This window comes from Gorilla gorilla, chromosome 8 (genome assembly GCF_029281585.2).
Source record: "Gorilla gorilla gorilla isolate KB3781 chromosome 8, NHGRI_mGorGor1-v2.1_pri, whole genome shotgun sequence".
Taxonomy (NCBI): Eukaryota; Metazoa; Chordata; class Mammalia; order Primates; family Hominidae; genus Gorilla; species Gorilla gorilla.
In genome coordinates, this window is record NC_073232.2 from 22779151 (window position 1) to 22794380 (window position 15230).

General features: G+C 41.4%; 1 protein-coding gene across 15 annotated transcripts in view; it reads right to left on the bottom strand.

Annotated features, from left to right (window-relative positions):
- Window positions 1–15230, bottom strand: part of FRMD4A (FERM domain containing 4A) — a 685957-nt gene that overhangs the window by 109999 nt on the left and 560728 nt on the right. For all 15 annotated transcript variants that reach the window (XM_055352375.2, XM_063709890.1, XM_055352372.2 and 12 more), the window contains 2 exons: window positions 9400–9456; window positions 8423–8445 (listed from right to left, as the gene is read on the bottom strand). In XM_055352375.2, coding sequence (XP_055208350.1) covers window positions 8423–8445; window positions 9400–9456 — 80 coding nt within the window. The remainder of the gene's footprint in view (window positions 1–8422; window positions 8446–9399; window positions 9457–15230) is intronic.

The following is a 15230-nucleotide window of genomic DNA, read 5'->3' on the forward strand; positions in this document are numbered from 1 at the left end:
AAAAGAGAGCACCTGCCTATCTCCACCCAATCACATGCTTTTTTCCCCAGGTGTGTAGGAAAGAAATGTTGCAGGGGTCTTCCACCATTGGGTTAGGTCCCATCTGTCTGAGAAACTTTTCCTGCCATAGTGTGTGACCATTCACAGACAAAGGGAATCACTTGGAGGCCCCAGGAGGTTTTTCCAGCATGGGATTCTGAATTCTGGGCATGAATCATAGATAAGTCACATGAATTTACCAACTGTTTGTCGGGGGCAACATTGCAAACACATTTATGAAATATGTACCTTTCTATTTTTTTTTTGAGACAGGGTCTTGCTTTGTTGCCCAGGCTAGAGCGCAGTTTTGAGATCATGGCTCACTGCAGCCTCCACCTCCCAGGCTCAAGTGAACCACCTGCCTTAGCCTCCAAGCAGCTGGGACTACAGGTGCTTATCACTGCACCTGGTTAATTTTTTAAATATTTTGTAGAGATGAGGTCTCACTATGTTGCCTAGGCTCATCTTGAACTCCTGGGCTCAAGCAATCCTCCTGCCTTGGCCTCCCAAAGTGCTGGGATTATAGGCGTGAGCCACTGTGCCTGGCAGTGCCTTTATTTCTGTTGCTAATTGTTAAGTTATATAAGTAAGGATTTCTTCCTTGATTACTGAGTCTGGTTTTCTGGGGTGAAATGAAGTTTTATGAATTTCTAATTTATGTTAGGTGTAAACATGTAAAATTCAAAACAAATTTAAAAATTGTTTCATAAGTCTACAATTTCAGGCAAATAATTTTCTCAAAAAGCCCAAGAAGAAACGATTAATTTTCTATATTTCTCAGCATCACCCTTTAGTTTCAGAATTTCCACTCTGAAAAACTGACACGGTACCATAGCCATGAAACGTTTTGCTGTTCACAGGTATAACTGAAAATAGGATATTTTAATATGTTAAATGAATGCTTAACAAAAGAAGTAAGCTGTCATAATACCAAATTTCCTCCTTACTTGGCTTCTAAGCAATTCGCATAGATTTTGAAGAATATCATCCTGCAAAAACAAAAAAAACAAAAAAAACTACCCTATCCCTATCCAAATACTTTTTTATGCTTTGAAAATGTGAATTACACACTTGAAAGCTCAAATAGACTTTTGTGCACAAAACAAAGCTTTCTGTAACAATTTATAACTTTTCCACTTGAACATTTTGCTTCAAATTTTCACAGATTCTGTTCCTTTCAAAAGCTCTTGCTGGTGTGAAAGATTCCATCTGCTCTTCAATTACTCATGGCCCTTAAAGTCATTTTTAAATCATGGGAAAACGCCACACACAATTCTTTCGTGTGTGCGTGTGCGTGTGCGTGTGCATGTGTGTGTGTGTGTATGTGTGTGTGTAAAACAGTATATAAATAGTATATGAGAATTATATTAATTTCAATTCTTCCCACAAAAACTCTTCTTTGGGCTGTTAGGTGTGTTTCAAGTTTAACAGATTAACTTTTTTTTTTCTAGGGTGTTTCCAACAGGGAAATTTGCAAGTTTAGGTAGATATTAAAGTTACTGTTAAGTTACATAAGTTATATTCCAAATGTTAACTATTTCAGACATAACTGAGTATTTTTTCAGTAATTATCTAAAAGTCTCAGCAAGTCTATTTCTCGTACCATATGATCATGCCAGCTGTTTATTTTCAAGTGGCCAATTTAAAAATTGTAGGGAAATATGCCCCAAATGATCCAATAACGATTTGAAACCGAGTTTGCTAGAGCTAGAGCTAGAGCTGTGGTAGTAAAACCACTTATGTAAGTGCAAGGAAATGATATTGGTATACTAGGAATTGTGATTTACAGACTGCTGCTTTAGGTTAATCAAGTCTCCATGTTGTAGCTGGCAAGAAAATGACTTTGTCGTCTTTTTAAAGATCGCAATCGATATAAATGTTTATATTACTAAAAAAAAGTCTTTTAGAAGAAAATTAGTTCTTCGTGTTCTTTTCCTGTTGATCATCTGAAGCTCTTCCTTTAACCTATGACTTCCCAAAAGGCACCCTCTGGCCTGGCAAAAAAGACTTACAAACCTGGAATTTTCTGATACCAGTAAGTCGAGTTCAGTTTATATTAATTCACACATGGCTCTTTATAAAGGCAGAACAGATTTCAAAGAAAGAAAGAAAAAACCAAGAAGGCACTCTTTTTGGGTCATAAAAATTTCTTTCCACACTAGTGAGCACACCATCCCATGGTTTATAGAAGATAAAATACTAAAAGGTCTTTACATTTTTGCCTCTAACCGCTCTCCTGGGCACCTAATAACATGTGGTTTGTGGAAGTTAATGGGAATTTTTCAGCACAAATACTCCAACTCCTCTTCTAAAATGGAGGTGAAAATCAATTTTCCTTGTTAATGAGGGACTGCTACTATTTGTTTCCATTGATTGGGTGATGCATTGTTCTATTTCTAAAAGCAAGCTGTTTTTCATTTTTTGTTTTAAAGAAACAGAATTAGTAACTTGCAGACTGACACCGCAGGTATACACTAAGATTTCTTAGCCGACACTCACTAAGCTCTGATAAGCTGATATTCTCTCACTTGGACTGGCATTTCATCTTGTACAGATGTCATGTAAACTGGCCCCCAAGTATTCAATCAAAACCTGAGTTCTTTTCCTTTGGTGGCTATGTTTATTTGGAATGGTGAGCCTGTAGACACAGGGTCCCTTCCATCTCCTCTTAAGCATGTGATGGGTTCTGCTGAACAGAGCCAGGTAGGCAAAACGTGGCCCAAGAATCTTTACACAGAATTTCCTTACTATCTGTCTTTTCCAGGTGCTGTTTGCTTTCTGGTCTTAATAAATCTCATGCTGGGAGAATCCTGTTTTAGTGATTAGCATCAGTATATCCAGTCCTCGGAAACAAAAATATTTCCAGGTCCCAGAAGAGGGTCCAGAGTAACACAGCTTTACTGATCTGGTTTCAATAAATCTTGTTAACAAAAAATTCTATAGAACAGATGTTTTTTACTTGTCTCTGTTAATGTATGGACGATTCTTTATTTCAAAGGTAGTGTGATTTTGGCATTTGTGATTTGCATTGTTTAGCGCAAAGCATTTTAAAAGTACTTCAATATTGCAAAATGCTAAACGTTATTTTTTATTTTATTTTTTGAGACAGGGTCTCGCTCTATTACTCAGGCTGGAGTGCAGTGGTGCAGTCTCGGCTCACTGCAGCAGCAGCCTCTGCCTCCTGGGATCAAGCAATCCTCCCACCTCAGCCTCCCAAGTAGCTGGGACTACAGGCACACGCCACCATGCCTGACTAATTGTTTTTGTATTTTTAGTGGAGACGGGGTTTTGTCACGTTGCCCTGGCTGGTCTCGAACTCCTGGCCTCAAGCAATCCATCCGCCTCGGCCTCCCAAAGTGCTGGGATTAAAGACGTGAGCCACCATGCTTTGCTTAAAGTTATTATTTTAAGAAAATTTGCGGCACATTTTTAGAAAGATCACAAGGGCTGGCAGAGGTGAAGTGATTCTCAAAATCAGGGTAAGGAGATTGGCTGATAAGGTTTTCAGTTAAGGTCCCTTATAGACAAAAACCAAAAAATCAAGTTTTTGTATGTGATATCTCCCTTAGTACAGTGTTGCAATGAGACTTCTGTTAAATTAAATTAGAATATAACTAGAAAATTGGATGTCCTATGAGTCGATTAAATGAGGTATTCTCTGCACTGAACTTTTTAAGGAAGAGAATATTAGTTTTTCTATCATAACCCAAGAGTTTTTAAAAAAGCTTTGAAACAGAAAACATCAGTGCTCCATTCTCAAAACCCTGCAGTGTTTACGATGAATAAAGTATGTAAGAATCATAGATAATGTCTGTTAGTTAGTTGGCCAATGGTCAACAGCGATTATCGAAAGACAATTTTTTGTTTTTAAACTGCATCGGTTCTTGTCTTCCAAATATTTGGCCCACAGCTGCCTTTGTTAACAGCTTGGAGGCTACTGAATTGTTTTTAAACAGAAATGCCAACTCTACTGACTTCCTGATTGTCGACAGACATGAGGTTTTTTGTTTTACATGTATATACATCAGGAAATGAAATGAGATTACTACATGCTGTGCTAAGGAAAACAATAAAAGTGAAAAAATGTTATTTTTAGATAAGACTATTTCCTAAACCTTTAGAAGTATCGTACAAATTTGTCCACCATTTGGTAGAATATGAACATGTGTGGTCTGTATCTCTTCTATGGCAGGCGATACTAATCATCTATCTAGATTACAGTCATTTTCTCTCAGCACGCTAAACCTGACATTTCAGTGTAAAGTCCAATAAGACAAGGAAGTGAGCTATTTTGTTAGTGGGAAAGAAAAGAGAGTTATGTAAGAATAAGCCTTCAGGCATCTGCTGAGCAAAACAGAGAGCCCAAAAGAAGAAACAGAAGAGCAAGTGAGTTTCATGAGAAAGAGTAGCTACGGTTCACAGTTGTCTTTATATAGTTCTCTTTCCATTAAGGTGTATCAGCACTTTTGACTTCGTCTTTTTTTTTATTTGAGAGGGAGTTTTGCTCTTGTCACCCAGGCTGGAGTGTAATGGCACGATCTCAGCTCACTGCAACCTCCACCTACCAGGTTCAAGCAATTCTCCTGCCTCAGCCTCCCGAGTATCTGGGATTACAGGCGCACACCACCACACCTGGCTAATTTTTGTATTTTTAGTAGAGACAGGGTTTCACCATGTTGGCGAGGCTGGTCTTGAACTCCCGACCTTAGGTGATTCACCTGCCTTGGCCTCCAAAAGTGCTGGGATTACAGGCATGAGCCACCGCACCCAGCCCTTGACTTCTCTTTTGTAAAAGCAATCCCCTTTTCTCTTGTACCTCAAGGAAACTGCTCCCATAATTTATGAATTAATACTCATTCCACATAAATGTAATTTGGATATAGTCTCTGAAATGTAAATATCTAGGATAACAGTATCCTGAAGAAAATAGCCCTTTGGGAAGTTTTAGATTCAGGACCTTTCAGGCTATGAAAGAGTTACTTTATCTTTTGTGTGTGGCCATTCATTTAAAAGGTTATTGGATCCTCTGGATTTTAGAAGATCTTAGAGTTCAGCCCTAGACCCTGTGTTATATCTAGAAAAGCCTTTTCTAGGGTTCTGCGTGTTCTAAGCTGGTATTTTATTAATGTGGTTCAGGAAAACATATCTACAGTATGGAAGTCAAAGCCATTCCTTTAAATAAAACTGAGGTTATATAGTCATGCATTTAATAATAGTGATAGATGCAGGAGGCATGCAGATGCAGATAAGGAAACCTGCACAGGGTCTTGCCCGGGCGTGCCTGCAAGGGACTGGGGCCCACATGTGCACTAGGAGAAGGGGGTGGAGCCACCAAGAATTCATGCCTTATGCAGGGGAGGAGACTGATATTCAATCTGTGAGGTGGGAGCCTGTTGGCAGGACCCTCTCTTTTTTTGCTGAGAGCCTTCTTTTCGCTTAATAATCCACTCTCCTCTCCCTTCAGTGTGTCCATGTGCCTAATTTTTCCTGGTCGTGAGACAAGAAGCTGGATTTTAGTTGAACTAAGGAGCAAAAAATCCTGCATCAATAGCAAAAACAACTTTCTATAATAAATCATAAATAAATTTATTTATATAAATTACATAATTTATGAGAATGGGACATCTAAAATACCTAATGTTTAGCCACTGAACCGAATGTGGTCAATTTCCACGTGTTGGGTATCTTCCCAGAAGCAGATGGGAAGGAATTTGGAATTACTTCTCTTACTCCACAATTTTAGGCCACTCAAGTGTACTAGTTTCTCTGGACCTCTGAAGATGGCTTTACTAGCATGGGCCTGCTACAGAAAAAGGGTGTTTATCAGAGACTCCCATGTAACAAATCACCCCCACCGTCCATGGTGTAGGTTTTAGGCTGTGAGATAAACTGACCTTTTGGATAAGGTGTCTGACCTCTCCCCTCTCCTGACAGTGATTTCTCTTCCCAGACAGCTGCGCTTACAAACAAACTGCTAGGTAGCAGTAGCACTTTGATAAATGGAGCACAACCCGGATCCTTTGTTTCTTTGAATTCAGCCAACAAGCTGGCATTCCAAAAGCTCATTAGGGGGCCATGAATTACTGTGGAGGCCAAGCCTGCACTTCCTTCTCCCTGGCAATCCATGTGGCCACACATTCCCATGATCCGTGGGGCCAGATCATGCTATTCCCAGTTCACATTCCATCCTGTCAGGGTACTCTCAAAATAAATAATATTTACAGCAGAGTTCAGAGCTGGCGAAAGAAATGTGGAGGGAAAAATGTGAGTAAGTAGACTAGACACTGGAATCCATTGGATTTGTGGTTTTTAAATCATTTTTTCATGGGACTTCAGAAATCTTTGTAAGTGGATATGGACTGGCACTTATCAAAACCCCAAATTCCAAGGCCAAATTAATGTCATAAAAAAGTGACAAATAAAAATTGTAACAAAATTTAGTTTCTGTAACATGAAAACATTATGTTTAGCAAATTCGGTAAATGGTTACTGGCCACCTACAAAGTTCAAGGTCTCCAGCCAAAGCTAGTTACAGTCATTATCTATTTAAAAATTTGACTACCACTGCTTTATACCAAAAACTTGGAAAACTTAAATAAAAGGGGCCTGGAGGTCTCTTTATGCAAATATTCAAACAGAGCTGAAGAGATGGCATTTGAGATCAGAGTCAGCAACTACAACCCCCTGGACAAATCCAGTCCTCTGCTTGTTTATGTATTACCCATGAACTAAGGATGGCTTTTACACTTTTAACTGATTGGAAAAAGAAACCAAAAGAAGAAGAATATTTTGTGATACATGAACATTTATATGAAATTCATATTTCTGTATCCATAAATAAAGTTTTATTGGAACACAATCAGGCTCATCCATTTACTTATCCCATGGGGCTGCTTTTGCACTTAGGAAGAGTTGTGTAGTTGCAACAGAGATCGTACTGCATGCAAAACTCGAGATACTGACAATCTGGCCCTCAACAAAAAAAGCTTGCCGATCCTTGTTTTAGACTGTAAAATAATTTTTTGGTTTTGCTGAGATGTCTGACTGAGAACAGTCAACATAGTGAGAGCTCATCTCTACAAAAAAATAAAATAAAATAATTAGCCCGGTGCAGGTGCAGTGACTCATGCCTGTAGTCCCAGCAACTTCGGAGGCTGAGGCAGGAGGATCACTTGAGCCCAGGAGTTGGAGGTTACAGTGAGACATGACTGCACCACTGCACTCCAGCCTGGGTAACAGAAGGAGACCTTGTCTCTGAAAAAAATTAAAAAATAATAATAGTAAAAAAGCAAGCATGAGAAATGTACACGGAGAGCAAGGAGAAAGCAGTTGAGACCTGAAAAACCAGCGACAAAGACAGCCAACTACAGGTGGCCACCAACAGAAGTAGTTTTTGCTGCATTTACAGATGAAATCCCTCAAAGCATGGGGAAACAGACAGGTTCTTAGATGGAGCAGAGGTACGATCTGTGTTTCTTTTTAATACCAATTTGCTAATTTCCTGTTAATGGGCCAGAACCTTACGCCTTGATGCTTTCCTTTCCTGTTCATGCGGTTCACTCTTTTTGCCTCTAAACCTTGATTCTCCAGAATGGGCTACCCTGGCTTTTTTTTTTTTTTCAGAGGAGCTTGATCAAACAGAATCCCAGGAATAATGTCTATCTTTGAGCAGATGGTCCCGCTAGTGGTTGGCTACACCCTCTGCTCTGTGCAGGGTCTGGTGATGATCACAAGAGATTTCAGGGCGATTTCAGGGCAGTTTCAGCCATACTGATCAACACACGGTGATGAATGAAATAAATGACAAGTTTGCAGTTTTACAGGGTTATTAACAACATTCACAGATTCCCAGTAGTTGTCTGTTTATGTTTTCTCCAACACAATATCCTAAGACAGAAGGAAAGCAGAGGTGGGGTATTTTTATGTTGTAACATTTTCACGAATGAAATTTCCCTGTAAGAAAGTATTTTGTCCCTTGAGGGGCAGGGACTACATTGAGAGAAAAAAGATGTCCACATACTTGTCAGGACTGACAGGTTATCTGCAACCATATTTACACCACAGTGGTGATTCCAGCCTCTACGAGACATTTGAGCAGCCTGTCCAACCTCAGGACAATGGGCATGTGTGACGCTGGGCCCTAATGTCAGCTTTCCAGTAATCTCTGGGCTTTGCTTGTAGTGTAGAATATCTCCCTTGCTATTACTACATTTTCTCCACCTGATCTATCTGTTTCAGTGGACAAGTTGAGAGTTAGATCTCATCATTAACATATAACATGAATAAATTGTCCACCTAAAAAGGACATCCTGATTAGTTTCTTTTAATAGAGAAGCAAGGGCTTACATTTTAAACGACAACAACAACAAAATTGTAAACTTACCTAGAAAAATCTCCCTTTGCCTCCTGTAGAAGAAAAAATTCAACATCAGCGAAATACACTAAGCCAATGTTAGAAACTCTAAAGTACATTCTATAATCATGAGAGTTTCTCTACTGAATGAGATGAGTTCAGCTTCCTGCAGCTATCATCCTATTTGCTGTAGGAATACAATTAAAACTGAATGCATACCTTTCCCATTTGAATATGAAATATGAAATTAAACTCTAGAAAGTTATACACAAAGAAAGTGATTCATAATGACAAAATGCACATCTCCACCTCTAAGCCTGGGTCTGACACGTTCTAGTTTAAAGATTCTAAATATGAACATGTGTCTGGATAGAACTGTCGATTTCTAGGGTCACTTTTTGTTTTGGTTTGTATTTTATGCTAGTTCCCAATTATACTGAAGACTCTGGAGGTAGGGACCAGAGAAACTTTAGCGAATCCAGTATAATGCCCTGAACATAGTAGCTGCTCAATAAATACTTATTGAAGGAATAAAGAAATGATATCATTTTAACTCATCTTGCCACTATTAAGCTAATATTCTATAACATCTTTTTTTATGTTTTATTTTTGCATAACCTAAAGGGCTTTACCTTGTCTTTCTAGGAGGCAGAACATGATTTTTTGGCCACTAACTCTAGCTATTCACTTGGCTTTCTCCAGGGTGGAGGTACCAAACCCAAAGAAAATGGGGTCAGTAAATGATCTCAGTTTCTCCCAGGCTCAGGTTAAACACACAACTTTGCTTTATAGGGATTTGCTGTCTTAACATTTTGAAATACTACAAGCCCCTGTTTATTGCTATGGTTTCCGTCAGTGTCTCTAATAGCTCCATGCAGCTTGTGGCTAAAAAAAGGTAAGACGACAAATAGAGAGTAGATACAGCTACTGGCTATGCCCGGTAAGTCTTACTTCCTTTCTTCTGTGTATGGCCGTGGGAAATAAAGAGGAGGAGAAAAACAACTTACCTGTAAAATATAGGAAGCTAATTCAAACACCACTTCGCTGTCAACGTCAATAAGCTCCTGAAAGGAAAAAGCAACAAACAAAGACAAGTTCGGTATTTAACCAGCACTTTTTTCTTTTATTTTAAATGACAGCTCTTCTTCGGGAGGATTACTTGAGCCCTGGAGTTTGAGACCAGCCTGGGCAACATAATGAGATGCTGCTTCTACAGAAAATTAAAAAATTAGCTGGACAGGGTGGTGCACTTCTGTAGACTCAGCTGTTTTGGAGGCTGAGGTGAGAGGTTGAGGTTAGCCTGGGAGGTTGAGGTTGTAGTGAGCTGTGATAGTACCACTGCACTCCAGCCTGGGTAATGGGGTGAGACCCTGGCTCAAAACAAACAAACAAACAAACAAAAAAGCCTTCTTTTCTGAGGAATTGCTCAGAATCCCCAATATTCATAGAACATCTTGAGTCTCTGAGACCACGTCCTGAATTACTCAGTCCTAAACACTCCCAACATCGTTTTTACTGCTCTTAGCTGGGATGGACTAGGGGGCCTGGGCCTACCCGACTATCTCAAAGGCCTCACCTTTAAATCTTTAGAGAAATTAAGAGGCAGACTAGGCCCCAGCATTTTACAAAACTGTTTGTTAATGTTATTAATCACTGGAATAGGGATGCTTGACAACAAAATGCATTTTCTTTAAAAACTAAACTTCAGAACTTTATTGAAAGAAAGGCTTTATTGAAAGGCTGTTTTTTGAAAGGAATGTTATGATGGGATTGTGACTCCTTAAAATTAAATAAAATGTAAAAATATAGTTCCTCGGTTGTACTAGCCACATTTCTTTCATGTGCTCAATAGTTCAGTGTCGCTAGTGACTACCGTATTGTCAGCTCAGATACAGAACATTTCTACCATTGTAGAAAGTTCTATTGGTCAGCAGCTGTTACACAGTGTGAGTTTAACAATGTTTCTGCCTATTAGTTCTTCCCCCAGATACTTAATTGTGATCTAGGGACATGGTCTTCAAAGCACTTAAACCTCTCCTTGGTTTTTGAAAAAATTCCTTTTCTCTCTCTCTCTTTATATTTATATTTCTGAAATACATATTTCAAAATGTATATAGTTCATATCTTTTAACAGCTTTTTTCTTTCTCTGAGACAGAGTCTTGCTCTGTCACCCAAGCTGGAGTGCAGTGGTGCGATCTTGGCTCACTGCAACCTCCTCCTCCCAGGTACAAGTGATTTTCCTGCCTCAGCCTCCCGAGTAGCTGGGACTACAGGCATGCACCACCACACTGGATAATTTTTTTGTATTTAGTACAGACGGGGTACCAGGTTGGCCAGGCTGGTCTGGAACTCCTAGCCTCAAGTGACCTGCCTGCCTTGGCCTCCCAAAGTGTTGGGATGATTACAGGCATGAGCCACTACACCCAGCCAGAACAGCTTTATTGAAGTATAATTAAAACACCTCAAAAACTGCATATGTTTAATGTAAACAATTTGATGAGTTTGGACAGATGCATACACCCATGATACCATTACCACAACCAAGGTAATAAACATATCGATCACATCCAAAGATTTCCGTGTGTGTCTGTGTGTGTGTGTGTGTGTGTGTGTGTATGGTAAAAACACCTAGCTGGGCATGATGGCTCACACACTTTGGGAGGCAGAGGCGGATGGATCACTTGAGCCCAGGAGTTCAAGACCAGCCTGGTCAACGTGGCGAAACCCCATCTCTATTAAAAATACAAAAATTAGCCTGGAGTGGTGGTGCACACCTGTAGTCCCAGCTACTTGGGAGGCTGAGGTGGGAGGGTCCCCTGAGCCTGCGGAGGTTGAGGCTACAGTGAGCTGTAATCATGCCACTACACTCCAGCCTGGTGACAGAGAGACCCTGCCTCAAATAAACAAACAAACAAACAAACAAACAAAACCCAACAACAACAAACTCACTAACCATGAGGACATGACCTACCTTCTTAATAAACTTCTAAGTCTTCTAAGTGCACAACACTCTCTCATTATACATAGCTCACATGTTAAAGACAAAGAGAAGCCTGGAGTTCACCAGCATGCCAGAATAATACACAATTTAATTGATATCCTATGTCTAGTGTCAAGCTTAAGCACAAATATCCATCTTTATTTTTCTTTCCCTAGTATCACGAGATCCCATAGTGGCTGACTGGATGACAGAGAGCTAGAGGTGAAAGAGATTTAGAGACCAGCCAGCCTGACCCTGTGCTTTTACTGAGAATGGAACCCAAAAACATTAAGGGACTTTGCAAAACCACAGGGCCTTAATGGCACTTAAGGGGCCGGGAACAGACCCCCTACTACTTGTCCAGTGTGTGACCTCCCTTAGGACTTACATTTCCACCCAAATCAATAGAGACTCAGTTTCAGCCAATGTATTCTAAGAACAATATCTATAATCCAAGTTTGCTTAGCAAGAGTTTCTATTCACTTGCATTACAAGCCAGACTCTGATTCAAGGATTGTTTTTTGTTGTTGTTGTTTGTTTTTGTTTTTTTTTTGAGACGGAGTCTCACTGTTGTCGTCCAGGCTGGAGTGCAATGGTGCGATCTCGGCTCACTGCAACTTCTGTCTCCTGGGTTCCAGCAATTCTCCTGCCTCAGCCTCCCAATTAGCTGAGATTACAGGCGTCCACCACCATGCCTGGCTAATTTTTTTTGCATTTTTAGTAGAGATGGCATTTCACCATCTTGGCCAGGCTGGTCTCGAACTTCTGACCTCAGGTGATCCACCCACCTCGGCCTCCCAAAGTACTGGAATTACAGGCATGAGCCACCATGCCCGGCCGATTCATGGATTTTGTAATTATTTTTTGAGAGGTCCAGAATTGTCTCCTGCAATTTAAAACAATGCATTCAAGCACACCTGGATCTTCTGAAGGAGAGATATCTTTCAGGCTCCTTTGGGCCTGGGAATTTCAAGGTTGGATACTAATATTTGCCCTGGAACCACCTTAGAAGTACGGGTTAAAAGAACTCATGAGAGCCTACGGAAGAAATGGGGACAATAATTCCTTACGTTTAACCAGCTGAAAGAGCTTTACGGCGGTTGGAATTGATAGAGGCTGTCGATGCTGGGATGCGGAAGAATGTTTGGAATTGCAGTTCTGGGATTAGCAGGTCCCATCAGAATGTAAATCATTTAACAGTGTACAAATGGCTTCACAGAAACACTGTCCAGGATTTCCACAATAGATGGTTTCTACTCTCACTCTGTGCGTTTCCATTCCCACCTGAATGCCTTGGGGTGCACTTGTTAGTGTGCAGTTGTATGTGTGCTTTTCTGTCAAACATTTACACCTTATGTTACAGCCAATGGTCGACTGCGGGCTAATATTTAACATCTGCTGAGAGGCTTATCTGATGCGCAACTCAAAACCAACCATTAGAAAATAACACTTTTAAGTGTGAACATAGCTTTTAGTTTGCTATTTGATTCATCTGCTAAACGAAAATGTCTATACCTGCGCGGAGGCGGGTAACACGAAGGAAGGTCTTTTATTCTATTTTACACAGCCCAGTATGTGGTCCCAGGAGCGTATCATTGGTGAACATTAACTGTAACGTAACTGATATCCACAGGAAAGCTACCAAAAATGAACCATCAAATATCTAACCTGATTGATTCAACTTCTCTCTCACCATAGTTCTCGGGTTAAGTGAGAATTGGCACCTTTAACTGTGGTGACTTTTCGGGTGAAAAGCCTGACCTTGACTATCTATCTCCCAGTGAAGATATCAAAAACAGGAGGAGGTGAAATGTGGCCAGTGGGAGGAAAAATGATTAAAGAATCAAGCGCCCCAGGCATTGCACATGCTTACAAAATCTGATGGAAAGAGCTGCATTATTATTTCTGACCTTGCCTATTTAACATGCATTGAATTTAAGGATCATTTCATTGGATGTTCTCATAGAACTCAACACAAAGACCAAAACGGTGTGGATAAGAACCAATCTAGGGTGGTGAGAAGACATCCTGAGAGTCTTTGCCCAATTCCCCAATGTCACTTGTTCATGATACTGTTTCCCCCTTATACACCTCATCCTTCCAGGTGGCTTTATCCTTAAGATTCTACCGCGATGGAGCAGAGCTCTGGACTTCTGGCTTACTCTGAAAATTTCCCATGGTACTTCAAAACCTGAAAGCTGGCCGGGCACAGTGGTTTAAGCTTGTAATCCCAGCACTTTGGAAGACGGAGGAGGGCAGATCATGAGGTCAAGAGATTGACACCATCCTGGCCAACATGGTGAAACCCCGTCTCTACTAAAAACACAAAAATTAGTTGGGCGTGGTGGTGCGCGCCTGTAGTCCCAGCTACTCAGGAGGCTGAGGCAGGAGAATCGCTTGAACCCTGGAGATGGAGGTTGCAGTGAGCCGAGATAGCGCCACTGCACTCCAGCCTGGTGACAGAGTGAGACTCCATCTCAAAAAACAAAACGAAACAAAACAAAACACCCCTGAAAGCCAAGTTCCACACAGGGGAGTTATTAGATGTTTTCAGGGGTCTTCCTAGCAGAAATGTGCTCCCATATAACATTAAGAAAATGACTCTCCCTTTTCCTTATCTGACTTCTCCAGTGGTCCAGAGGTGGCTTTTCATTTATTTTTTTTGAGACAGGATCTCACTGTGTCACCCAGGCTGGAATGCAGTGGTGCAACCTGGGCTCACAGCAACCTCCGCCTTCTGGGTTCCAGCAATTCTTGTGCCACAACCTCCCAAATAGCTAGGATTACAGGTGTGCGTCACCATGCCTGGCAAATTTTTTTAGTTTTAGTGGGAGCAGGGTTTCACCATGTTGGCCAGGCTGGTCTCAAACTACTGACCTCAAGTGATCCACCCACCTCGGCTTCCCAAAGTGCTGGGATTACAGGCATGAGCCTCCGTGCCTGGCCAGAGGTGGCTTCTTTCATGGGTTTCTGCTCAAGCAGAGGAACTACACTGAAGGAGACCACACGGTGTGTGCAAAAATCCCATTTTTTTCCTGGGATTCTGGGCTTTCCCCGTAACTGTAACTAAGGACAAAACGGGATCATAGGAGGAGGAGCAGAAGACACTTCCCGGAGGCTTGAGGGTGGCTTCCATCTGCCTTATGCAGGGGCTGAGGTGTAACATTCCTCTGCGCTTATGCAATCCACAGCTCTGCGGTGAAGCCCCCAGTGCTCTTGCGGCCATTGGAGGGAGGGGTTTCTGCAGGGTCTGAGCTGGAATCTAGCCTGGGAATCTTGGGCTGTCTGGTGGGCAAGGAATAACTGCTTTGAGACTCTAGAGAAGCCCAGGGCGATGCTGGCAGGAGGAAGTGTAAGGTCCTTTGGTGACTGTGGCCACTGGGTGTGTACTTTAGGCATCTGCTTTCCTTACTACTGAATAATGCACGCTGCTTCCTTTGATCTTTTGAGAAATGGTATGGAAAGACAAACCGTGACCGTCTGCAGGTGTGTGTGTGTGTGTGTGTGTGTGTGTGAACGTGCTCTGAGTAGGGGTGGGAAGGGCTGCCCCACTTCCTCCCACACCGTGTTGTTTTATCCCAGGTGACTGAACTGCCGAAGGAAGAGGCCTGAGGTCATTTATCAGCAACACCATGGCTAACAATATTCTCAGAAAGATTTCCATCTGAGGGTCTCCAAGTGTTTCTAACAAGTGGGCCCGTGGGAACCCCAAATGGCAGGTGTTACGGATGTTCTCCAAGAGTCCTGAGAGCCGGAGGGCCTCTTTGCTCAGGGGGACTTGGTGGTGGTCTTTACATTTAACCAAGAATCTTAATGAAAAGCAGCCCACCATGGTCCGGAACTGCAGGAATTCCAAC